The sequence below is a fragment of the Coenobita brevimanus genome, chromosome 29 (genome assembly GCF_032717465.1).
Source record: "Coenobita brevimanus isolate Jiangsu-jjx chromosome 29, ASM3271746v2, whole genome shotgun sequence".
Lineage (NCBI taxonomy): Eukaryota > Metazoa > Arthropoda > Malacostraca > Decapoda > Coenobitidae > Coenobita > Coenobita brevimanus.
The window spans coordinates 40,253,665-40,280,824 of NC_136982.1; the positions used below are offsets into that span (position 1 = coordinate 40,253,665).

The 27,160-nt window shown below is 42.2% G+C and overlaps 1 protein-coding gene and 1 non-coding gene across 2 annotated transcripts in view; one reads left to right on the forward strand and one right to left on the reverse strand.

The window, feature by feature from the left end:
• The window catches only part of LOC145395059 (uncharacterized), a 288,850-nt gene that overhangs the window by 39,601 nt on the left and 222,089 nt on the right, over positions 1–27,160 (reverse strand). The window contains exons 5-9 of the mRNA XM_080268814.1: positions 26,806–26,946; positions 25,026–25,038; positions 15,613–15,619; positions 1,560–1,698; positions 179–532 (exon numbers count right to left, since the gene is read on the reverse strand). Of these exons, the coding sequence (XP_080124940.1) occupies positions 179–532; positions 1,560–1,698; positions 15,613–15,619; positions 25,026–25,038; positions 26,806–26,946 (654 nt within the window). The remainder of the gene's footprint in view (positions 1–178; positions 533–1,559; positions 1,699–15,612; positions 15,620–25,025; positions 25,039–26,805; positions 26,947–27,160) is intronic.
• Positions 665–783, forward strand: LOC145395138 (5S ribosomal RNA). The gene has a single exon (XR_013896564.1). It is a non-coding gene; the product is annotated as a 5S ribosomal RNA (ribosomal RNA).

Below are 27,160 nucleotides of genomic sequence, written 5' to 3' on the forward strand. Positions count from 1 at the left end.
GAGTCTACTGGAGAGTGTGTTTAGACAATATAGTCATACAGAGATAATGGGTCTATGGAGGATGGTGATAAGTTATATGAAAAGAAAAAAAAAAAGCTATATAAAATTGTTTAGCAACAACAAGAATTACAGTAAATTAGACATCACTGCATCAGCTGATAAATCAGCTGATACTCACCTCTGGCTTATTTGAAGATGCAATTGACCGGCTTGGTGGCGGTGGTGGGGGTTGACTGGGTGGTGGGACGGTGGGTCGGCCAGGTGGGGGTGGCGGCCTTACAACAGGAGGCCGAGACATCGAGCGGGCAATGTTGGCTCCTTCTTGTCTGCCAACAGTGTGTGGGCGAACCAAGCCACGACCACCACCTGGGGCATTACGGTTGGGTGGCAGGGTGTGAGCAGGAGGGTGACTGGAGTCGTCGCTTATTCCACTGTGGTTTTGTTGGAAATCCAAGTCATTGGATGTCCGATGTTCCTTCATGCTGTTGGTTCGGGTTGCAGGCTTACTTGGTCCATGCGTGTTCCCGTTGGGCTGGAATAAGCAAAAATTTGAATTAATATATTGTAAATCAATCAATCTATACTGCAAACACAGAGCAGCTCTCCCATATGGCATGCTTACACTATCATGTGGAGACACTGCATCTATTAATATAATCTAATTGCCAACGGCCATACCACGTTGAGTACACCGCTTCCCGTCCGATCAGCGAAGTTAAGCAACGTTGGGTCTGGTTAGTACTTGGATGGGTGACCGCCTGGGAACACCAGATGCTGTTGGCATCCCTATGTGTCAAGTGGGGTTGGTGGAGGATTAGTGCCCCTCCCTGTAAAACAATTAACTCTAAGCCATTGGCCACCCCGTTTGGGATACATGGCGTCTGGCAATGAATGAATGAATGAATGAATGAACCAATATCAGTCTTCCATCAGAAGCAACAGCATTATGCCAGCTGTACACTATCACCAATTACATTTTTCACAATAATTGGTACATGAATGAATTATACTACAGAAGTCAGTTTGCACATGCCTGACACAGGCAAATAGCTCTACTACACACATTCAAGCATTTTATTGGTTCTAAAGGGCAACTGATCTGTATGATAATTGGGCAGTATTTTCTGCTTGTGGAGAACAGACCTACCATAATTTTGGTTATAGGAAATCATTTGGCTTGTAGCTAAAGTCCATATATAGTACTAAATACTCATGGGGACAAAACACACCCTTGTCTCACTCCTACAATTATACCAAAGGACTCAAATATATCCTTCCCCAGCATCATAAAACCAAATATAAATGTAAACCAGCTACAGAAATCCCACATCAAAAGATGCCTCTTTAGTCAGTCTTTTATGGTATTATGTCTACAGTAAATTACAGAAAATCGTCTTAACTGATTTTAATTGCTATTTATATAGCTGTTTAGCCAACTTCTCTAATTTAAGTACTAAATGTAGGGGGAAAAAGTAGTGGTATTTAAGAGCACATGACCGACATGCAATGTACTCTCCGTTTTTCATATCTGAATTCCTTACCTACCATAAATTCCTTACCTGAAGGAGATGTTTGGGAGGAAGGGTGGGTTTGGCCATGGAGGGCGGTCTAGGGGGTGCTGGTTTGTTGCTTAAGCTGTGTTTGTTTACTACCACAGGCCTACTGGGCAGGGTGGGATGTGAGCCACTCTCTGATGGTCTGTCATCCTGAGGTCAACAGGAGTCAACGATCAAGTATCCACCTACAGCATTACGACGCCAGCATATAACCCAACAAATTCAATAGCATTTTAAAATTTTACTCTTGCTACTCCCAAACAATTTTACTCAACCATGGAAGGATGTTGATTAGTGAAAGATTCAGGGAAGGCTACATCTAGCCCTGCAGTTCAAAGAGTCTCCCCCAAGTGGAATACAACCAGAACAAAAAATGCATCATATGACTGACGGAATTACCCTCTTCACTATACTGACATCTATTTTACTGTACATCTGCTCCCTCCAGATTTATTTTATAATTTTATTAGAAATTTTTTTAACTGGACAAGTTAGATATAGCCTTCATTAACCTCTTCATTAACAGAGTCAGGTATAACTTGAATAAAAATCAACTGGTGGTTACCACTTCAGTAAAAAATATCATCTGGCGGTTAAAAAAAAAAAAATCACAGAAGGGAAGAGGCAAATCTCCCTTAACAAAAGGATGTCTATTTCTTCTATTTGATTTTTGTCATCTCCAGGTGAGTTTATTCAGCTAAGGGGGAATCTTTGAAATGTAGGGTTCCATGTGGCCTCCATTAACCCCTTAACTGCAAGGCATCATTTTTGTGATGCTTGAGAGCAAGGGATCATACCGCGGGGCGTCACTTTTGTGATTCTGTGTTATTTTGAATTCGCCTGGGCTTTCAAGTGGTGGCTTGTATCATCTATCAGTACTGCCAACGTCCAACACTAGTCAGCACTCCTAATCTCATCTGTACTCCCATCCATTGTTGACAATTTAGCCATTTCTCCCCGTTCTTGACTCCCCTCCCTACCTCCCCTCCATTACCCTCTCCTCTCGCTTGCCTGGCCGTGCTGTGCTAAGTAAATCCTCCCTGGAATTTTCCACTGATTTCATCCATTGAAATAAGCCCTATGCCCTATTCTTATACCAAATAATATATGCAAAAATGAAATAAGGTAAGTGATAGTGCCATACACTGGGAACTGGCTAATTTAATCACCAGACAACACCTCACGTGCACTCGTTCGCTAATTTTCGCAGTTTATTTCCCCTTGAAATATGCCATATAATCTATTCTCGTAATAAAAATATATATAAGAAAGAAAGGGAGAAGCCTAAGTGATATTTACATTCACCTTCAACTACCTAATTTATTATGTATTGTCTAGATTTCCTGCCAATCATTTCATAGCGTATATATTTGCAGCTGTAACCAAGCTGACATTGGCAGCATTGCACTCCCCCTAGGCCATCACACTGTATTCAGTTTACTGTCGTCTTTCAAGGTGAAACCACGTCGGATTCGCGCCTGTCCAATTCCGCAGCTCTTTAGCCCCATGCAAAGAGCCCTGTGACCTCTACCCCCTACTAATCCTCGTGTGGAAAGGGGTAAAGGGCTAAGTGACTGCTGTGAATGTGAACTGGCTAATTTATCAATGAAAATGATGGAGAGTGACTACAATCTTTCTGGTGAGTAACACAGTGCAAGTGGAAATGTAAATAATGTGTAAACAGCAAGTGAAAGCAATGAATGTAAATATAAGTGAACAGTGGAAAATAGTTTTATAAGCTACTGCAAGTGACAATGCATAACACAGTATAAATAAAATAGAAATGTAAATAATGTAGATAAAATAGAGAATGTAAATAGAAATGTAAATGAGTAGTAATATAAGAATACGAGTATCTATACTAGAAGCATTGAAAGTGAGTTTCACTCTAGCATGTATGAATACTGGGAGTTATGAAAGTGAAAGTGAAAGGGACAAATTCGCTCTCAACGCTAGTATACAGGATGAGAAAGTGAATGCTACGTATTTTAATGAAAGAGAAATTGAATGCCTACAGTGACAATAAACTACTATTACTGAAGGAAACTTATGGATAAAGACTGCAGATATATATATAAGTGTTATACAGTAATAGAAATACAAAGTGTGAGTGTTTTTATGAATAATAAATGACAGAACACCAGCGGCGAACGAGTGCAAGTGGGAAGGTCATACGTGCTAGTAATTTTCATTGCTTTAACAGTTTTTTTTTTGGGGGGGAGTATGGATTCCAAACTATTTGAAAATCATAGAATAGTGTTTCTAGTGATAATATCAGGCTGTGGTAATCATATTACGGGTTGTCGGGAAGTGTAAAGTGGAGACTTCGTTACCCAACTTCAGAGGTCTCCACAAGTCCTGCGGTACTCGACGAAGGCTCAACAAACATCCCAGGAGAAAGCTGAAGGTATGTGCCATATGCATATGTAATTTTAATATTCTAGGACTAATAACTGATTTTTGGCAAATATTTTTAGAGAGTCTGTCGGAGTGTGAATATGACCATGAGACAAGAAAGTCAAGCCAAAACAACCCCGCGGTTTAGGGGTTAACCCATTCACTAGTAAAAGTGAATACAATCATTTGGAGGTAGCAAGAATTAAACTTAAAAATACATCATCAGGTTGCAGGGGTTAAAAATGTAGTACACTACCAGAAATACAATGCAACGTGAAGAAGTATAAATACTGGACTACAGATTATTGTTGTGTAATAGTTGGTCAAGCAGAAACACAACACTAAATTTAACAACTGTGTTCATTACACATGTATGCAAATACTTACAATAACTGTGTAACATAATCATTCAGCTCAGCTGAATGGAAACTATGTTTCTAACATAAAAATGTTTATGGGACATTATCAGACATGGAGAATAAAATGGTGTGAGACTAAGTAACAATGAAAGGCAAAACTAAAAAGTATACTCTTGGATTCAAGTGGTTAATGAAGAGCAAAATTTATTGAAAGTAAAACTAAAATACTTGGTAATTATTACACTCATACAGGTACAGCACAGTACAAAAACCTACAGCAACATACTGTGCAATATACAAGTTCTGACATGATCTAAACAAGTAGTTACTCTTTGCTTCTTTACATTTTAACTTTTATGCCCTCCAATCTGGTGACTTTTTTTTTTTCCCTACTATCAGACAATTTTACTTAGTCTAAAAAAGCACCATAATAGTGATGGGGAAAATGAAGGCTGTACCCAACACTTCCAGTTCAAAATATTTCTCTGGCTGAATAAAATTTCTGGAGGTAGCAAGAATAAATTACATATGCCGGTATATTATCAGACTAAAGGAATTACTGAGTGTTTTGGATATCTGTAATGCTCAAGTCTACATGACAAGTAATATACTGTACCTTAATTCCGGAGCTGTTACAGTTTGTTACACGATTTTGTAGTTTTACCAAGTAAAGTCTTATCAGTTTAATGAAGATGGAATTATGAAAGAAATAAAAACTAGCAACAACTGACATTCAATGGAGTATAAGCGTAAGTAAGTTTGTGGACACCAGAACTGAAGCGCGTGCTTAGATGGTATAAGCATGTGGGGAGAAGGGGTGTTCATTGAGTGGTGACATATATCTTTGCATTTGAAGGTGGAAGGAGGCATGGCATGACAAGAAGGTGGACAGATATGGTACAGGTATATGAGTCTGTGAGAAAGTAGGGTATGCAGGGTGACTGAGGCAAGGGAACTGACAGTGGACACAGCTGACTGGAATTTTGGAGGAAATAGTGTATGATGGGTTTGACACCTTTATTTTTTCCCCGTGAAGTGACATTTGTGGGACAGACTTTAGCTAATGGGTCATATGAAATGCATAACTGTGAATGATGATGCCTGTGGGGTGGAGTCAGGATATTTGGGTCCTGAATAGCAAATGAATGAGTGTGGCACATTTAATAGGATAAACTTTTGGCTAGTTTCTCCTTTCATAATTTTTTTCTTGCACTCTGGATTCTAGTTCACCCCATCCTCATGTGGGGAAAGAGGTCTGGATTATGATGATGATGATGATGACAACAAACCATGAGGGGGAGTGAGGTGGATACAAGGAGGATGGGGGGTGAGGTGGATACAAGGGGCAATAAACCATGTGGTATTTTCTTTTAAGAAGTATAGGGGCATGTTGCTCTGTTCTGGTCCTTAATCTGGATTCCAAGAAGCCTATCCATTTCCTCCATAACAGGGCCCTGTGCCCTCATTAACCTCTTGGCAGTCAAGGAGTACAGCTGCCCCCTAGCAGCTAGCACTGCAGCTACGTTCTAGATCACAGCTGATACAGATGACTGGGGCAAGCTGAGAGTACTAACTATAGCACCGGCTCCTTGGCCTTATTTAAGGCATTTAACAATTTCCAACCTAACGTCTGGAGATAGGCTCTTCCTTACTCGCTTAGACTTCAAGACATTAGGTCAGCACCTTCACTAACACCCGGCTTGCCACTAGCCCCAGCACCCTGATTAACACCAAGCTTGTAAGACATGAAGTTTTTAGCTACAGATATTTCACTTGTTGGAGGGACACAAGTCAAGAGTGAAAGCAGTGGAAATGAGTCATTTGAAAGGCACATGTGGAGTCACATGGAGAGACAGACTGACAAGTAAGGAAGTGAAGGAGCGTTGTGGTGTGGATGTGGATGCAATAGAAAGCGTTAGGAGAAGCACACTGAGGTGATTTGGCCATGTGGAGAGGATGGAGAGCGAGAGACTGGTGAGAAGAGTGTATGAGAGTGAGCTGGAGGGAGGGAGAGGGAGGGGAAGGCTAAGGATGAGATGGAGGGATGAAGAGAGGTATATGAGAGAGGGGGTGTGTGAGCTGGAAGCAGGGCAGTGAAACGGTGGGGAACAGGGCGACATGGAAGAGATTTGTTTGTGGCTACCCCTCACGGGATTGAGGCACCTCGTTATGGATAAACAGATAGATTTACCAGTAGTTCACTTTCTGCTTTAAATACCATAGTAATGATTACAATGCTCAAGTGATGGCAAAATCGTACAGTAAGGATTACAATGCTTGAGTTATGGCAAGGCATGAGAGAGAACCTGATGTACTAGAATGCATAACGGGAGAGATGACTGCAGGGGAGGAACACACGTGAGTGACTAAGTCCTTCATAGGGTTGGCAGGAGAGATCAGGCCTGCTTGTATGACTCAAAACAGGAGTCTGCACATGTAAAAAAACACCAGCAGCCATTTTGGCTCAGACAAATGGCTGTCAGCTTGCATATCGGCAACTGGTGATGCTTTGTAGGGGAATCAGAACAAGCGTATTGTATAAGCGAAAAATGGCTGATCATAAGCATATAATCGCATAGCGAGCAATCACGTAACAAGTAATGTTTGCAACTTAAATGATGTGCAGAACCTACTTTTACTTAAAGGTACACTGCACCAATGATCAGTAACTAATAATTATGTACAGAGATTATATTTTTTAATAAAGTGTACCTAAAATGTTCACACAGCTCTTACACCCACCAACATCACATCAAGTCAGTGATCTTAACACTACTAACTGGTAAACAGAATGTGGACAGTCAGTAGTTCCCTCCATCGTCCACAGTGAACATTACATTAATTTTGTTAGTATTAGATGACTCTGTCTACCAGTAATAATTATGGAAGGAATATGGTATTCCATACAGTTTTATATTTTAAAAAACTTTTATAAATACCAGTATGTGTATACTGTACAGTGTAAACCACACAGGAATAAGCTGATTCCAATACAATACCAATTACCAGTTACTTATACCTCTCACATCCTAAAACTGATACTAATCGGCCTTTGGCTACTGAATTACAGCACTAAAGCAAACCAGCATCACCTCCTTCCCATCAAGGCCATCAACAAGCAGCGCATCAAAAGAGTCGAGGCCATCAACATGCAGGGCACCAGAAGGGCTGAGGCCATCAACAAGCTTAACATCTGGGCTTCGCTCTGCCTCATCTGCCTCCACTGAGTTTGTTGCACCCGACTACTCACCACTTGCCTCACCTGGGTGCTCTCCCACTTCCTCTCCCGCATGCTCTCCCACTTTCTCTCTTGGGTGCTCTCCCACTTCCTCTCCCGGGTGCTCTCCCATTTCCTCTCCCTTACCTTCCTCACCCGATCCACCTGCTCTTGAGAATGACAAGTGAGAGCCCATGGATACCAACCATCCCCCAATCTTGTGGGGAACACTTGAAGAAGACTTAGACCAAACAAGGAACCAGTTTATGTGAATTGAAATCTTTTTATTACACTTCCGTCTGGTGGCTGACCATTGGCTTGGAATGTATCCCCATTGAACTCATGTTATAATGTCTTTGATATATAATCAATGGTTATCCAATCGGTTATCCAGGAATGCAACCCAATCATATAACTCAAGACCTGTACAGTATTGCACTCATGCAGGTACAGTACAGTGAAAAAGCTACTGCAACATACTGCATTGTACCCAAGCCAGTGCTGACGAGCTTTACACACGCACACATGCATGCACTGTGGGGACCACACTACTGTGTGGTCCCCACACAAAATGAAGGATATAAACAAGATCGAGAGAATACAAAGAACAGCAACCAAGATGGTCCCTGGCCAGGCAGATCTGTCACACAGAGAGAGGCTGGAAAAGTTGGATCTCCATTCATTAGAAGGAAGAAGAGAGAAGGGCGACATGATTGCAGTGTTCAGGGCCATGATGGAAGTAGATAAAACTGACAGAAAAGATCTGTTTGTATGGGATAGGAGAGTAACAAGAAGACCTGGAATGAAACTAAAAAAGCCAAGTTGCTTGAAGGATATCAAGAAATATAGTTTTCCATAGAGATGCATAGACCTGCGGAATAGCCTGGACAAAGAGATAATCCAGTCTGAAATCTTAAACGACTTCAATGCAAAATTGGACTTACTGAGGAACAGAGACGGGACCCTACAAGCATAGCTCATTTCCTGTATATCACAACTAGGTAAATACAACTAGGTAAAGACACACACACACACACACACACACACACACACACACACACACACACACACACACACACACACACACACACACACACACACACACTAGGGTGGGTCAAAAATTTAAAATTCGGCAAAACATGGCTGTTTTGATGACCTATAGTATGTTTTCACATGAACTAATTGTACATTTAAAAATGAGTCAGTGGTACTCCAGCAACTTTGAATTTTATTTTTACAGCACTGATGCTCCAAGCATTCAGTGATTACTGGTGATTGGCAACTCTATAAATGATAATCCATTGTTCTGCATTTCTGTTACCAACTACACGAACTGGTACTGGTTTACAGATCTGAAGAGTGTCAGAACGGATTACTGTATTCTATCCTGAGCCGAGTCGTGTAGCTGATCGATGTCAAGTAAGCAATAGAGACATCTGCTCCACTGTGAATGCAGCACTGAAAGATATGAATATTCTGTGTGAAGAAAATGAAGTTGATCCCAGTAAACTCCGCCATCAGAGAAAATACTGGAGAGATGTCACACTGCAACAGCATAAAAATGACTTGAAGGAGATCGTTTGCATCGGTTTCGATGGAAAAATCAAGCAGACACTCAAGAAAACCCCAGATGGTCAGAGAATCATGAAGGAAGATCATTACTCAGTAGTCGCTTTTCCTGACACTGTTTACATCAACCATGTTTCTCCTGAAAGTGGAAGAGCAGCAGATATTGCCAAGGAAGTCATGTCTGTCATTCGAGAAACAGATTCAACAGATTCATTGTAAGCTATCGTCTGTGATGGGACAAATGTCAATACTGGAAAGAGAAATGGAGTGATCTGTGAGCTCAAAACACAGCTTGGCAGACCACTACAGTGGCTTCTTTGTTTGGTGCATCTTGTTGAAATCATTTTCCAAAAGTATTTCGAGACAGTTGATGGTTCGACAACAGGTCCACGAGGCTGCAGAGGAGAAATAGGTTAATCGCTTGAATCTGACCCAAAAGATCTTCCAGTTGTTGGTTATGAATGTGCTGCTAGAAAAACTTGAATTTTACCAGAAGGAGTTGTAAGTGATCTTAGCAAAGATCAGGGCTACCTGTACCATGCATGTTTGGCAGTGCAACTGCCAAGTGGAGATACTAATGGTGTGGGACCATCTGCACAACCAGGACCACTAAATCATGCCAGGTGGCTTATGAAAGCTAATTACGTACTGCGACTTTCCTTGTCAAAGGAGCAACCACCACCAATCCTAAAACATCTCGTTTCATTCATTGTGAACTACCATGTTCCTGTGTGGTTCAGGGTGAAAGCCAAACAGCTTGTGCCAGGATGGAGCCAAAAATTTCTTCTTCATGGTGAAACTCCTTCAAAAGCTGCCGTTGGAGGATCAGGTGATCATTCGCCCTGTGCTTGCCAATAACAGCTACTTCTGTCACCCAGAGAACATTCTGTTGTCGGCTGTTGCTGATGAAGATGTTGGCATACACTCAATGGCAATCAAGTTGATGAAACATGCATGGATGAATGAGAATGATGACAAAGTCTCAGTTAGAATATTTGAAAAATCGGCACTGAAGATAAACTTTGAAGTTCGATGCCAAGAAGTACACTGAGCTGGTAGAGCTTTCTTTTGCCACAGTTCCTCCATTGCTGAAGAACAGACTGGACCAAATGGACGAATGCCAACCCATCGTACTGGAAATGTACCCTTGCCAATCCCAAGGAGTGGAACGCTGCATCAAGGATGTCACATCCACCACATCCACCCCTGTACTGAATGGGAAAAATCATGCAATTGTCCTATCACTCCCAACAAACCTACAGCAACCAAGTAATACGACTGTAACCTGCAAGTGGTGTCAAAACGTCTGTACGCATTCCCCATCAAATGGCTAATATCGCACAGCCACAGGGGCCAAGTCTTTCCCAACCGCCACCTCCATTGAACACAGACCACAAGCCAAGAGTGCACGTTCGGCGACAGCGGCCGTCTGCCTCTCTACCAAGGGTCAACAGTCCCCCGGTCATGGTGAGTTGTGTTTCTACATGGCCACTTGGCGTCTAATAGCCGCAAGCCAAGAGTATATGTACAGCAAAAGCACCCGTCCACCTGTTGACAGAAGGGGGAGAATCCTGCTCACAGCCTCAATTCTCCCCCCCCTCCCGTCCCCCCTCCATACCCTCCCAGCTTCCTCCACACTCCCTCAGACCTTACCCTCCTCCGTGATGATAACACTGACCTGTGGGTTTTCAAAGTTTTTTGCAATTTATTCAACTACTATTGGTTGTATCAAAATTCCGCAGTAACCAAGAGAAAGCTCATGAAATTCTCCATCTAGACATATGTTTAACTCTTGGAAGGTGCCGGCAAAATTTTGAACTAGGATGGTGAGAAGTTATATGAAGGTAAGTTTTACTCTTGAACACTTTATTCTTTTGCCTGAATTTCAGCACTCTTACTTGTCAGTTGTATGTGTTTTTATTAGCTTATGGTATAAACACCATTGAGGATGATGGTATACCATTTATACTAATATAACCAATTTCCAGTGGCATATTTGGTCATGGAATTTTTTTTGAGCCCTGGGAGCAGTCATTCGTCACAGACAACAAATTTTCAAAAAATTGTCCGTTTTTTTTTGTGGAGTTCTGTTGTTTATGACTTGTTTTCATGATGTCTGGCATTAATATGGATAATCCTATGTGTTTTGATGTCTCAATATGGCAGAATGACCGAAAAACTGCCCAAATTAGGAGGGGTACTGCATATACAGTAATGTATAGGTTGGGTGTTATTTGGTTTTTAGTTTTTTTTTTTTTTTAATGGTTTTCTTGGTGTTCAGCAGTACTCTGGATATTCCTATGTGCATCTGGATGTCTAAATATGACAGATTGACCTGAAATCAGTGCCAAAATTAGGAGGGGTACTGTATATACAGTAGTGTATAGGTCAGGTGTTTTCTGGTTTTCAATGTTTTTTTTTTCATGGTTTTCTTTGTGTTTCGCATTACTCTGGATATTCCTATGTGTGTTTGGATGTCTAAATATGGCAGACTGACCTGAAAACAGTGCCAAAATTAGGAGGGGTACTGTACATACAGTTGTGTATAGGTCGGGTGTTTTTTGGTTTTCAATGTTTTTTTTTCACGGTTTTCTTGGAGTTTAGCGTTACAGTACTTTGGATATTCCTGTGTGTTTTGATGTCTAAATATGGCAGACTCACCTGAAAACAGAGCCAAAATTAGGAAAGGTACTGTATATACAGTGGTGTATTGGTAGGGTGTTTTTTTGTTTGCATTTTTTTTTTTTTTTTTTTTTTTTGCATGGTTTTCTTGGTGTTGAAAATTATTTTGGATAATACTACGTATGTTTTGATGTCAAAATATGGCAGCATGACCAGAAAACACTGCCAAAATAAGGAGGGGTATTGTACATACAGTAATGTTTAGGTAGGGTGTTTTTTTGGTTTTCAGTGGTTTTTCTGCAAGGTTTTCTTGGTGTTTAACATTACTCTGAATATTCCCATGTGTATTTTGATGTCTAAATATGCTTGAATGACTGGAACACACTGCCATGTTAAGCATAGGTACTATACAAATAGGCTAGGTATGATGACTTGGAGGTGGGTATAGGTAGGGTCTGGGCAGGCCCACCGAGAGGGGGAGTCAGCCAGTGCATTGCCCTGGGGCCCTTGGGGTCTTGGGGGGGCCCATGAGTATGTTGGGAAAAAAATTCAAAACCTCTCTGGTACAGTACAGTATATAGTTATTGAATAATAGGGACGAATTGGGCCAAAAGCCAGATTTGACAGGTAGACTGACAATAGACCATACATACGACCTAAGGGAGATAGGATAGCTGTTACAAAGGCTGTATATAGGCCTGTAGCTCTTCGTGTCCATGAACGTCACGTGAATGTTTTGGGTATGCCATTTTCTTGATTTTGCAGTCTACTTTTCATTATTTTTATGCATTACCAGTATGATTGTAGCCTGTAGGGTTGTATGGACCTTATGCTGATAGCCACTGTTTACATTTTGAAAATGATGCTAAGAGCACATGCATCTTATGTAGGTCATGCTATTAGTACACAAACTGGGTTTTCTCAGAAGGCAATGGTTGTTTTAGTTTTTGAACACAAATGTCCAAATTTTTAAGTGTTATCTTCTTGCAATATTTTTTTTTCAAACTGTGACTTACAAAAATATTCATTTTTTATAATTTAAATGATTTCTTGAGGTACTTTTTGTTCTGTTGTTATTACACTTGACCCTTGATTTGGCAGACCCTTATTTCCCGGATTTCGGATTTCCCGGACACGGGCTGAGGCCGGACAATATTATCAAATGCCTGACAAATGCCCGTACAAGTCAAGACGGTGGGTGTTAGTGCCGAAGTGGTGACATGTAGAGGTGTTTGGTAAGTAGGAGGACTATTGAGCCTTGAGAGCAGGCTGTGAAGCCTATGCCCAGAGTCAGACACATTAAGAACAAAATATATATATATATATATATATATATATATATATATATATATATATATATATATTATACTGTATATATATTCTTTCCTCTTCCTTATGCCTACAGGTGACTCTACACTCCCTCTTCTGTCTTTTTTTCCTTCATTCTTTCCTCTTCCTTCTGCCTATGGGTGACTCTACACTAAGTGACAAGCCAAATGAATTCCTGTACACCAGGAAATCATTTACTATCCTGGGTGGTAACCATGTAACCAAATAATGGCACCTGGCAGTTTAATGAGTAATTAAGGTGCCCCAGCCGGATTGAGCCAGAGCAGGTTTATATTCAAGGGATGGTTGCGACTTACTGGACATGTAATGCCAACTCAGGAATAATTCAGGTTGGTCACTCTCATCTTAAATGTCAGGACCAACTTGTTTAGCCCCAGGCTCCTACACTTCTCATGGGGCAATACAAGATTAGATGATGATGATGGTAATACACTATATTTATATATATACAGGCAAACCCAGGTTCACCGATGCAATTGGTTAAGTAAAAACCCATCACTAGGTGGGGTATCATATCCTGGGGTAGATTCGACATGTAAAGTAAAAGGACGCATTTTTTAACCTTGGGTCCCCCCCCCCCCAGCCAAGTCCTAAACCCACTCAAATGAGTCCAAGAAAAAGTTTAAAGCCAATCTAAATGGTCTAACCGCTGCAAAAAAACAGCTAACCTAAGCCTAAAACCAGTGCCTGTCTTGCTTGTACTCAGTCAAGGTCGCTGGAGAATGCAATCTCTGACTCATATTCTAACTCACACACTGAGGTGGTTTGGCCATGTGGAGAGGATGGAGGGTGAGAGACTGATGAGGAGAGTATATGTGAGTGAGGTGGAGGGGGGGGAGAGGGTGGAGGCCAAGGGTGAGGTGGAGGAGGGGGAGCAGGTGGAGGCCAAGGGTGAGGTGGAGGAGGGGGAGCGGGTGGAGGCCAAGGGTGAGGTGGAGGGATGGAGTGGAGAGGTATGTGAGAGAATGGGGTGTGAGTTGGAAGCAGGGCAGTGAAATGGCAGGGGACAGGGCGACATGGAGGCGAATTGATTGTGGCCACCCTGTAAGGGATTAAGGCGTCTGACAACAGATAGAGAGATACAGTATACTGTATATATGTATACACAGGTATACCTCAATATAAAATACCCCTAGATGCGATACCTCAGCTTAACGATGGGGGTAGAAATAATGTACCACAATACCCTGCCTAACATTGGGCAAAGCCTGGTTTAATGATGGGTTTTGATTTATTTTACCAATGTTGATGATACTTTAGACTAAAATTTTGTGTTTAGGGTGATTTATAAACTATTTTTAGACTTAGATTAATGTGTTTTAGCCATTGGTGGGGTGAACACTGTCATTTTAGGGTACACTTTACTAAGCCTGATTTTTTTCTAGACTTATATCTGACAGTTTTCAGATTTTATTTGTCAGTTTTAGTGAGTTATTTACAGGCATTAGGCTTAGGTTAGATTCTTTTAAGGCTGTTAGGCCATTTAGATTGGCTTTAAACATGTTTTGGGGCTCATTTGGGTGGGTTTTGGACTTGGTTGGGGGGGGAGGGAAACTCAAGGCTGAAAAATGCACCCCATTACTTTACATGCTAAGATTACCCCGATATACGATACCCCACCTAACGATGGGTTTTTACCTAACAAACTGTATTGTTAAACTGGGGTATACCTGTGTGTGTGTGTGTGATATATATACACACACACACACACACACACACACACACACACATACACATACACACACACACACACACACACACACACACACACACACACACCTGAGTAATAACTCACATTCATCCAAGTTTCACTAATTACTCATCAACACTGACTTCTTCATTCTCTTCATTACAATGACAACAATGAGGTAGTTTTTGTCTTACTTGAGTTATCATCAAATTACCATATCCTTCCACAAGCTCTAATTAGACTGAATCTGTTCAGTCCAGTGACATATTTCTTACATTCTTCTAGCTACTTTCAGATGACATTATTTAGCTTAGGGAGAGACATTCAAAATTCAATGAGGCTAATGGCAACTGTTTCTATGCCCTTCACTATAAATGGTCCCTGTGACGCTTAAGAAAATCATCTGGAGGTAGCAAGCATAATATAAGAGATGATGTCCTCAGCCTCATGGAGTTACTCTTAACCCCGTGTCTGCCAAGTGATAGCAGCCTGATAACTTATGCACCAGGGGCATTTACACACTAAAACAAGCAGGGACTTGCAAGGCACAGTACAAGAATCTTATTACAGTAATCACTCTAATATCCGGACGCCCAATAACCGAACATCCCCACTAACCGAACCTTATCGTCCTGGGATCAAACAGTCCCAAAATGGTCCGAAAATCCAAAAAAATAAAAAAATAAATCGATTTTTTGCCGTCCGTAATTTGAACTTGCCGCGCTCGCCGTGTGAGAGCATTGTTTTGGTTCGTCATTCCTCCGACGTCCGATAGAGCGCCGCTGCATCCTCCCCACTTCCCGCCTGTCTCTCACCGCGACAAGACCTACGCTGTTCGCCATGGCTGCCCACGTGCTCGCTTTTGTGAGCTCCAAGGCCTCCTGCTGCTCTCTGCCCTACTCTTAGTGTGTGTGATGATGGCCCCGCCTCCTGAGAAAAGGAAGAGAGTGGTGTTGACTCTGGAGAAGAAACGGGAGATATTGGAGAAGGTTGATGCGGGTTGGTCTTCCTCACGCATTCTCCGCGAGTTCAACCTGGCCCGGTCGACTTTGTTCGATATCAAGCGTTCCCAAGACAAGCTCATGCAGTACACAGCTGACTTCTCGTCGAGAAGCAAACGCAACGTGGAGAGGAAGGTTATGTTTACCCCCAAGTATGCAGAGATCAACCGCTCCACGTTGATTTGGTATCGACAGCAACGTGCAGCTGGTGTGATGGTACGTGGAACGGAGCTGAAGGCTGCTGCTGAGAAGTTTGCAAGGCTTCACGACGCCCTTGACTTCAAGGCATCCGAGGGTTGGCTCTTCGCGTTCAAGTTACGACATGGCCTTACTAACCGTAAAGCACATGGCGAAGCATTGGACGCTAACGAGGATGGAGTGGACGAGTTTCGGCACAAGGTGAAAGGCTTGATCGACAGGGAGGGCCTCACTCTCGGTCAAGTCTATAACGCTGACGAAACTGGCCTATTCTATCGCTCGGTGCCAACGAACACTCTAGCCGATGAGACGGAGAAGCGTGTACCTGGCCGCAAGCTTTCTAAGGAACGGATATCTGCTTTGTGTTGTGCCAATGCTAACGGCATGCACCGGCTTAAGCCCGTTATTGTTGGCCGTGCAAAGCAGCCTCGGTGCCTTCGTGGGGTGATGGATGTCCTTCCTGTCGTATGGTACCATTCTTTGAAAGCATGGTTCACAGCTGTGATTTTCAAAGATTGGTTTCACCATCACTTCGTCAAGGAGGACATCCATTACCAGACAAAGACACTGGGAATTCCTCGCGACCAGGTAAAGGCTCTCCTTCTCCTCGACAATGCACCTGCCCACCCATGTGACAAGGACTTGATTGCTGAAAATGGCCGTATTAGGTGCATGTTTCTGCCACCTAATACGACTGCTCTCATTCAACCAATGGACCAAGGAGTGATCGTGGCAACAAAGCGCCTGTACCGTCGGAAGTTCCTGGACGAGGTGATGGTTGTCCTCGAGGACGAGGACGAGCGCAGGGAAGGACGTGACACTCGAGGCAAGCGGACTTTGGAAAACCTTCGCCGCTACAACATCAAGTCTGCGCTGTACAACTGGGCTAGTGCATGGAAGGAAGTCCCTGTGAAAACTCTTGAAAATGGTTGGTCTCGTCTGCTTCTCGGAACAGATGTGGAGTACGATTTCCTAGGGTTTGACGTGGATGACTTCCATGCACGGCTACGTACGCATGGCGACGATGTTGATGTGGACGATGTTCGTGAGTGGTTGGACGACGACTAGGGCGATCCTGGGTATCAGACGTTGTCTGATATCGAGATCGCGTCTTCGGTTGCTGGTGTCAGTCCCGAACTTGAAGATTCCGACGACGAAGGCGATGATGATGCGGACTCCGCTCAGCAGGACACTACTCCAGCCATCCCCAAGCTGAGCGCACTCCGGGAACATCTAGAGTTCGTCCTAGACTACCTGGAACACCCGGACTGCGACAGGGAGATGGGGCCCTTGGGACTCGTGGAGGAAGTGCGTGCTTTCCGGCAGCGCATCATCAATCGCCAGAATCGTCGGTCCTTGCGTCAGTCAACGATTGACAGTTTTTTCAGGCCCGTGACCCCCGCTGTGCCAAGCCCTGGTTCCACTCCGTTGCCTCCCCAAGACAGACCCTCATGCTCCGAGCCACAGCAAAGCACATCAGCTACAGTGGAGTCACCGCTCGACGTGAGTTTGCGGCTATCTTCAGAGTCTTCTGTAGTTGGTACGCCATCACCACGACCCACCGATGCACCCCTTGGTCGCCTGCCAGTGATACTCTCGGACTCTGACAGTGAATAAACAGCAAGAACTTGTCCACTAGACCACACGGGAATTTTGAGTGTTGTGCAGTGAAAAAAACGGTGTGTTGTGTTAAGGTTTTCAAGCTGGGAGAAAAGACTCAGTAGAAAAGAAATTTAACGTAACTAACCTTCTTTGTTTTGGCTTTGGAAAATTAAAAACACTGGGGAAAAATTAATGTGCAACACTTAAAGTAAAATGGAACATTATTTGGACTAAAGTGAACACTGTGAAAAGAACGGACTTCTGTGTGTTAGTGACTAAGTTCAGTGCAAGACTTCAGGAAGAGTGTAGTGCAAGTGCTTCAGGAAATCGTTCTTACTGTCAGAGTCCGAGAGGAGGCGGTTATTCATCGAGGTGGCCAGGGACTTGCTGTAAGTAGCCAGAATGTTTCATGTTGTACTATTTTCCATACTATATTTACCAGAATGTTTCATATTGTACTTTTTTCCATACTATACTTACCAGAAAGTGTCATACTGTACTTCTTTCCATACTATACTTACCTCATGCATGTGCAGTAGGAATGTGTTTTTCAGAGTTAGGTTCGGTTCGGTTAGGTTAGGTTCGGTTAGAGTCCATAAGTACCAGAATGTTTATTAATGTATGAACATACTTCTAAACCCACATTTTATGTTTCTTTTGCATTTATTTCAGTCATTTTATGTGCCTTATTGGTGTGATTTGGGTGTTAAATAGGTGCTATGGATGTCCGGAGGGAGTTGTATAGGTGTTTCTCTGAGTTAGGGTCCATAAGTACAAGTCCATAAGCTGGGCCCCAATATCCGGACGAAACCAATATCCGAACCTACCGATGGCTCTATTGATCCGGATATTGGAGGGGTTACTGTACTATGCTGCTCCCTAACTCTTGCTCTTGACTTTCCTTCATAATAACTACAGTATAATGCTTAACTGACTGCTACTTTTGGCTTCAGTTAACATCAGTTTATTTACACATTTCTTAATGTTTTCAAACATTCTGCCACTGTTTCCAAACTGAAGAAGTGAGGTGGATACGAAGCGTAAGAATTGATGTGGAACTTTTTTTTTTCCATGTCATTCAAAAACAATCTCTCTGGTGAAACTTGCCAAACACCCTTACAAAAAGCATAATATAACATTCACCTACACTGATTCTCTATTCACCAGTTGCCTTTTCATGCAGTTTGTACAGTTCCTGTCACTGATACCACACTGTCACACCAACACTACTCATCTTCTACACCACCATCACCCACCAATCTTCCCTCACTCTCAGGGATGATAAGATTACCTTCTGCTTTTGCCTGTACCCTGCTAGTGATATGCAAGTCCCAGGTCATGTCTTGATGGGTAAATTTATAGTTTTTTATTCGGTATATTTTAATGATACAAGAATATACATTAAGCATCCTTAACATTAATGGGTAATACTGTGCAGTACAAAAATTTAACAGCCACAATTATAAATATGGGGGTAAGAATGGCCAAGGAAAATGCATGGAAGGATTTGCTTTTTGATGAATGAAGTGTGGCACAGCGGAATGAGAGATTACTAATGTGTCAGCTCCAGATGTATGTATGTCAAGTTGAAGTTTGAGAAGGTGAAAGTGGTTGTGATTGTAGCATATGCACCGTGTGATGATAGGAGTGAGACAGAGAAAGGTTCTTGGATGAGCAGGATGAAGCAGTAGGAGAAAAGCCCAGGAGCTATAAAGTGATTGTAATGGGTGATATGAATGGAAGAGTAGGCACTGGTCCTGAGGATGACATCATGGGTTGCAATGGAGTGTCAGGATGTGTCATGAAGTTGTGCATTTGTAATTTGTATTTCAAAAACAAAGATGCACATAAATAATAATTGTATAGAGGGAAAGGGGACCGTACTGAAAGGAGCCTGACTGACTATGCTTGTAGAGAGGTCGATGCTGGGAATGGCTGCTGATACGAGGGCTGTGAGAGGGTGATGTGGAGGTCTGTCAGATCATATGGCTGTGGTATGCATGATCAAGCTGAGAGGAGTGAGGTGGACTAGGAGAGAGAGGAGCAGTCAGGGAGAAAGACTGAAAGTTGAGAAGCTGAGGCTCAAAGAAATGACAGATGAAAAAAGGACCAAAGTAGGGGACGAGTTGTAATCAGTGAATTGGAATGAAATGGATCTGGACAACCTGTGGAATGCATTCAGGGATTGCTTAGTCAGGAATGCTAAAGCAGTGTGTTATATGGGAAAAGTAACAACAAAGAAGAAAGGTACAGTATGGTGGGATGAAGAGGTTAAGAGAGCAATGGAGAAAAAGAGGAAGAAGTGGCTAGAAAGGTTACACGACAGGGTTTCAATTGAAATAAGAACTGAATGTACTGAGAGCAAGAAGCATGTAAAGAGACTAGTGAAGAGGAAAAAGAAGGAGGTAAATGATGATCTACAACAAAAAAAAGAATGCAAATTACTCTGAAAATAATAAGTTATTCTAGAAAGATGTGTCGAAATGTAGAAGTGACAATGGAAAGAAATGTGAAAGTGTGAAGGATTAAGTGGTAGATTATTAACCCATGGGGATGAAGTAGGGATCAGATGGAAAGAATATTTTGAAAGCCTGATGAATGGGAATAGAGAGAGCAGAGCCGCTGTAAACATGACTGGTTTTGGGGGTATGCAGAGAAGGAATACACTGACAGCAAATGTAACACTCAAATAGGTGAAGAACGCTGTGAAACAATTGAAAAATGGGAACCCAGCTGGGGATGATGAGGCATATGCAGAGATTATGAGTATTGGAAAGAGCAGAATGAAGTGCTTGTTGGAGACATGTAAGAAGGCATGGATCAGTGAAACTGTGCCAGCAGAGTAGAGAAAGGCAGTGAATGTACCCCTCTACAAAAACAAAGGTAAGCGAAGTGAGTGCAAGAATTATCGTGACATAAGTTTACTGAGTGTGGTTGGGAAGGTATATGGATGAATTATTACTAAAAGAAATATCAGAAGTCCTAGCGAGTGATGAACAGGGTGGTCTCAGAAGTGGAAGAGGGTGTGTGGATTAAATATTTGCAGTGAGACAGATAGTGGAGAAGGCTTATGAGAAGGACTATAAGGTGTTTTGGGCATTCATGGATCTGGAAAAAGCATATGACAAAGTTGACAGAAAAAGATTGTGGAAGGTTTTGCGCATGTATAGTGGAAATGGTAAGCTGCTAGGTGCCGTCAAGGGTTTTTATGAGGGTAGTGAAGCATGTGTAAGGTTAAATGAGCATCTAACGAATGGTTCACGATCGGTGGGGGCATGTGACAAGGTTGTGTGATGTCCCCATGGTTATTCATTATATGAATGGATGTGGTAATGAGAGAAGTACAGTATGCTGATGATGCAGTACTATTTGCAAATACCGGACAGGAACTTGGTAGACTAGTGCAGTTTTGCTGAGGTCTGTAAGCATCGTGTCTTGAGAGAAAATGTAGAAATGAGTAAAGTGATGGTGACTGAGAGAGAAGGTGACTCCCAGTGTGATGTTACAGTGAATGGAGAGAGACTGGAATTGGCAAGAGGGTTCAAATACCTGGGCATATTGATAAAAAAAAAGAGAGGAAAATGTGCAAAAGATGTGGAAAGCTGAGTGACACAAGGAAGGAAAGTAGTTGGTGCAATGAAGGCTTTGATAAGAAACTGAGACTTGAGTGTCACAGCTGCACGAGGTTTACATGAAGGAGTGTTAGTGTCAAATTTAACATATGGATGTGAGACTATGGTGTGGCATGAAAATGAAAAGTCAAGAGTGACAGCAGTGGAGATGGGACTACTGAGGTATATACTGTAAGACCTCACTATAACGGACCAATTGGGGCCCAAGCTATTCCGAAAAAAGCGAAATTCCAATAAAAGCAACATCTGGACTTCCCCTGGCTAACCCGGACTTTTTTCGATATATCAGACATTTGTCTGGATCACATCAAAGGTTTTTGAACTGTATTCACTACCACTGCATTACTGTACTGTATTATACCTTCACTACAATAGTCAAATGGTATAATATATAATAATAATACTGTACTGTACACTGATAAACATGTCTTTTATTTACTTTATTGTGGTGAACACAGCTGAAGTGGTCAGGTGGTCCCGACTGCTCCTGGCTTTATCAGACTTTATCCGATATATAGCAATTTAGTCCCGTAGCTCCTCAATTCCGATACAAGCGAATTCTGGTCCACTGAAGTCTGTTATATCAAGGTCTTACTGTATGTGGTGTACAGAGAGTGGATTGGATATGAAATAACGTGATTTGTGAAAAATATGAAGTAAGTAAGTCTGTGGACACCAACATCGAAGAGAGTGTACTGAGATGGTACGGTCATGTGCAAAGCTGGGAATAGCGCCGCTACTATTTTAATAGCGATGGTGGTAATGCCATTACTTTTTTTAGCCAGTAGCGGAACTGAGAGCGCCGCTGCTTTTTGGCTGTACTCACGTGTTACTGCACTCCTCGCTACTCATGCGACGAATACAGGTCTGGAGTCGGTGAGTACATACAGATATGCTGACGGTTTGATTGTATATATTAATGACGAAAAATAATACTTTCGTCAATTCTGTCAATTAATGATGTTTGTTCTACATTACATCAGTAATTTATTAACTATTATTTATTAGTAATGTGCAATAATTAGACAGGAATCTGCTAGTTAATTATCGATCATTTAAATTAAGTAAAGATAAATAAGGATGTCAGCTAGATGCAGGCAACACACACACACACACACACACACACACACACACACACACACACACACACACACACACACACACACACACACACACACACACACACACACACACACACACACACACACACACACACACACCTCTAACTATCCCCACTTCTAACTCCCGCTCTCTCCCCCACACTCTCTTTCAGACTAATTCTTACTATGTTATTATTTTGCAACAGTATGTTACTTTCAGTTTAAAGTAATGGGAAAAAAACATTGCTATTGTATAAAGAGCCTTTAAAAGAAAGCCCCAGTTCATTTTTACTTTTGTTTTCATACATATCTTAAATAGGTATCAATGAAAATATAAATCTATATAGTATGTATCAATGGCAGGCCACATTTTTTTACCTTTTATTTACATATGTTACTTTCAGAAGTGTTATGAGGAACACGCTGAGGTGGTTTGGCCATGTGGAGAGGATGGAGGGTGAAAGACTGACGAAGAGAGTGTATGTGAGTGAGGTGGAGGGGGGAAGAGGGAGGGGGAGGCCGAGGATGAGATGGAGGGATGGGGTGGAGAGGTATATGAGAGAGGGGGATGTGAGTTGGGAGCAGGGCAGTGAAATGGCGGGGGACAGGACGACGTGGAGGCGATTTGTTTGTGGCCACCCCAAACAGGATTGAGGCGTCTGGCAATAGATAGATAGATAGACTTTCAGTAGGTATACTAGGTAACAATGTAAAAGAACATTTGTTACATTATACAGGAAATAGCTTTTTCCTGTACCTTCGGCTCTAAGCTTAAGCTTCATTAAAGTGACACTGACATGTATATAATTTTTTTTTTTTTCAATATAAGTATATAATGACATTACTGGTACACAACATAACCACTCAGACTGACTAATATTATCAAAAACAGTATATAATGTATTGCTATATCACAGATTTTTGTTAACCTTTCCTTTGTGTACCTTTTTCTTATCTAAAGGAGCGGAAGCGGGAGCACCACTACATTTTGTATCAAGTAGTGAAACCAGTAACGCCACTACTTTTTCGAGCTAGTAACGGGAATGGGGGCGCCGCTACTTTTTATTTGTAGCGTTCCCAACATTGGTCATGTGGAGAGAATGGATAACAATTGAGTGGTGAAAAAGGTATATCTGAGCGAATTTGAAGGAGGGAGGAGGCGAAATAGGCCAAGGAGAAGGTGGAGGGATATGGTGGATGAGTGTGTATGGATGAGAGGTTAGGAAGTTGGTGAGGCCAGGGGACTGACAAGAGATCGAGCTGGCTGGATGAATATTGTGAGGAGAGGCACATGATCAGAGATTTGGCACCCCTTTTTAACGTGACAGTGTCCGGACTGACTCTATCAGATACATTATGTGAAGCTACAGAATGTGGTGAACGTTTTTGGCGTATCAGATAGAGCCAGGATTAAGGAGGCTTCAATGGTGCATGAATGGAACTGTGGCCCATTAGATTGGGCAAATCTGGGCTGTCTGGACATTGCTACTCCTCACCCTGCCCTAGGGTAGGAAAGGAGGTCCGGATGATGATGATGATGAATTTCAAGAAAGTTAAGCAGGGATGTCATGTCAAAAAGTTTGGGAAGCAGTGCACTGTCAGTGCCATGCACAGCTACCATATTTACAAGTGCATCTTTGTCATCCAATGTTATTTTTACATCTACGGTATGTTCTGAGACCACTGGCCATGCTATTCTCTTTTTACTGTAGCTTGGGTGGTAGGTGGTGGTTACCATCATCCACTCACTTGATGCAGTGCTGCCTACTTCTTTCTCCACCTTTATCATTTTATCTCTATGTCTTCCCTCCTCTCTTCCTACTTCTCCCTAACTTTCCTGTCACTTTCATTACTATTCTTTCCACTTCAGGTGGCTCTACATTGAGTGGCAGGCCTAATGGTTTCCTATAACCCAGAAAACCATTTACAACACTGAATAATAACCATATAACCAAATAATGGGGCGATGTGGAGTCTGCTATGATGGTCCCGTTAACTACCACCCATGAAGAAATGCAAATGTAGCATCCATCAAGGAACCAAACTTCCACGCTTTTCCCATACCTAGTAACATCGAGGTGCTGTCAACCACAAGGGATCATCCATTCACAGCAATGAACAGCCCTGCAGGCACAATTGCTTGCCTGTGGGCAATGAGTGCTCGACCAGGCAGATTGGGGGTGATCAACAACTCTAATTTGGCCTAAATTTGCCATCTCTCCATGCTGTATATTGTGTTGTAACAGCTGATTAACAGCAGGCTATGATGCTAGTCACGAAGAAATGCTCTAACTAGAACGCAGAGCAGTGGCACTTTCCCTTTCTGACGCACAGGTGCAGGAAACAAGCTATAAAAGGACGACAATCTGGGCCCAGTTAACGTAAAGAAAGTACTGTATGTGTGCATCCCTTCACTCAGTAGCAGCCCTCTGTGTAATTTCCCTGCTCAGTCCCCTGGTCCAGAGGTATCTGTACAAGACCTCACACTATGTCTTCCCCAACCAGGCTTTGGACATTTTTCACTTCACATTCACACCTGTGACCCTCCTCAGCTATACCCCATCCCCTTCCTCTCAACATGTACAAACCATTTCAGCCTACCAGTCGGCATCCCCTTTAGCATATTTTGTATGGCCTATATATCTATATCTATCTATCTATCTATATATCATCATCATCATCATCACCATCCAATCCTACATTGCCCCATGAGGAGCGTAGGAGCCCTGGGCTAGGCAGCTGGTCCTGACATTTAAGATGAGAGTGACCAGCCTCACTCATCCGTGAGTGGCATTACATGAGCAATTAACCCCAACCACCCCTTGGATATAAACCCTCACCGGCTCAATCCGATTGGAGCACAATAATTACCCACTAAACCACCAGGCACCAAAATTTGGTTATATGGTTACCATCCAGCGTAGTAAATGGTTTCCTGGTGCACAGGAAACCATTTGGCTTGTCACTCAGTGTAGAGTCACCCACAGGCTGAAGGAAGTGGAAAGAATGAAGGAAAGAAAGACAGAAAAGGAAGTGTAAAGTCACCCACAGGCAGAAGGACAAAGAAAGAATGAAGGAACGAAAGACAGAAGAGAATGGAAGGAAAGAAGGATGGAGAGGAAAGGGCAGACACCTGAGAGCAGCACTACATCGACTGAGTGTATGGTGAGCGCCCCCACCTACCACCTTATATATATATATATATATATATATAATAAATGGTAATTTGGTTTTACAACAGGTATCCCCGAAGGGCTAAGGCATTGCCTCTGGGTAGAGGACTTTGGATCGAAGCGTGTAGCATTTTGTGACCGGATGCCCTTCCTGATGTCTACCAATGACCCTTGAGTGGATTCGATCCTCTGACCCTTCTGTCAGAGCGGAGCGCTATATACTGTATATATATTGGGGGAGGCGGTGGCAGAATTGGTAGAGAGGAGGACTGCAGTCCTAATGGGCCCAGGTTTGAATCCCGGCTGGGGCAGAGAACAGTTTATGGATTTGAATTTAATGAAAAACAGACTTTTCTGCTCTACCAGAAGACCTGCCGACACATCATAAAAATACCCCCACTAATACCAACACACCAGTCCTGTATGAGACAGCCCTAGCATGTATTCAAAATGGACAGTGAGTGTTAGCGTTGATGTGGTGACATGTAGGGATGTAGGAGGACTACTGGGCCCCAAAGAGGACTACTGAGACTTGGGAATAGGCCACTCCAACAGCTACTGCATGAAATTTTACAAGCTTACTCATGAGGTAGGAATGAGTGCCAGGTCACTTTTACTAGGTGTAAAACTGCCATCTCTCCATCTTCAGTGCAATTAATGCTAGAATATGCTGCTAGTAACAAAAAAGTGCTATGGAAAGGACGCAGAATCACAGTATATCTTACTCTCCCACTGAGCTACAAAAATATAAACTGCAAAAGGAAAAAAAACTGTCTCTGAAAGTCAAACTGACCTTCCAATATGACTACAATGCTGCCATGAAAGGGGTTAGCAATTTTCATCAGGTTAGACAAGACTGCCGTAGCCAATGACAAAGTGTATGGAAAGAGTTTATTCTGTCACTGAACTACAGGACATAAGCTGGAAAAGGAAAAAGTCTCTGCCAAGTTCATAAGGATGAGTACTGTATTGTCTTATTTTGCCCCTGAGTTACAGGAACTAAGTTGAATAGGATGAAAATATCTGTCAGATTAAGATGGACAAATACTGTCTTATTCTGCCAATGAGTTACAAGAAATATGCTGAAAAAGGATTAAACAACGTAAGATGGACAATTACCCTTTTATTCTGCCACTATATATATACTGTATATATATATATATATATATATGATATAGATATATACTGTATATATATATATATATATATATAGATAGATAGATAGATAGATAGATATATACTGTATATATATATATATATATATTATATTTTATTATATATATATATATATATATATATATATTTGCCAAGGTAAGATGGATGAAATCTTGCAACTCACCACAGGAGGACGGGGGGGTGCAGGCTTGTTGGCAGGATTGGGTGGCACAGGCAGGGGACCTCTGGAGGGACGGTCGCTGGGCAGGGAAGGCTTGGGGGTGGAGGGGGGAGGGGGTGGGGCAGGGTTGCTCTTACTACTAGGCTGTACCAGGGGATGGTAGATACATTAATAATGAGTCAAATACAAGTTCTCAATGTCAATTACCTTATTTGATGTTCCTTTATGCCATTAAATCCAAATATGACTGAAAAATTACCAACCAAGGTTCCACTACTACACACGCCCCAGTAAGTTCCACATAATTTGCCTGCTGAGTTCCTATTTTACTAAGTTACAGTAAACTATAAAATACATA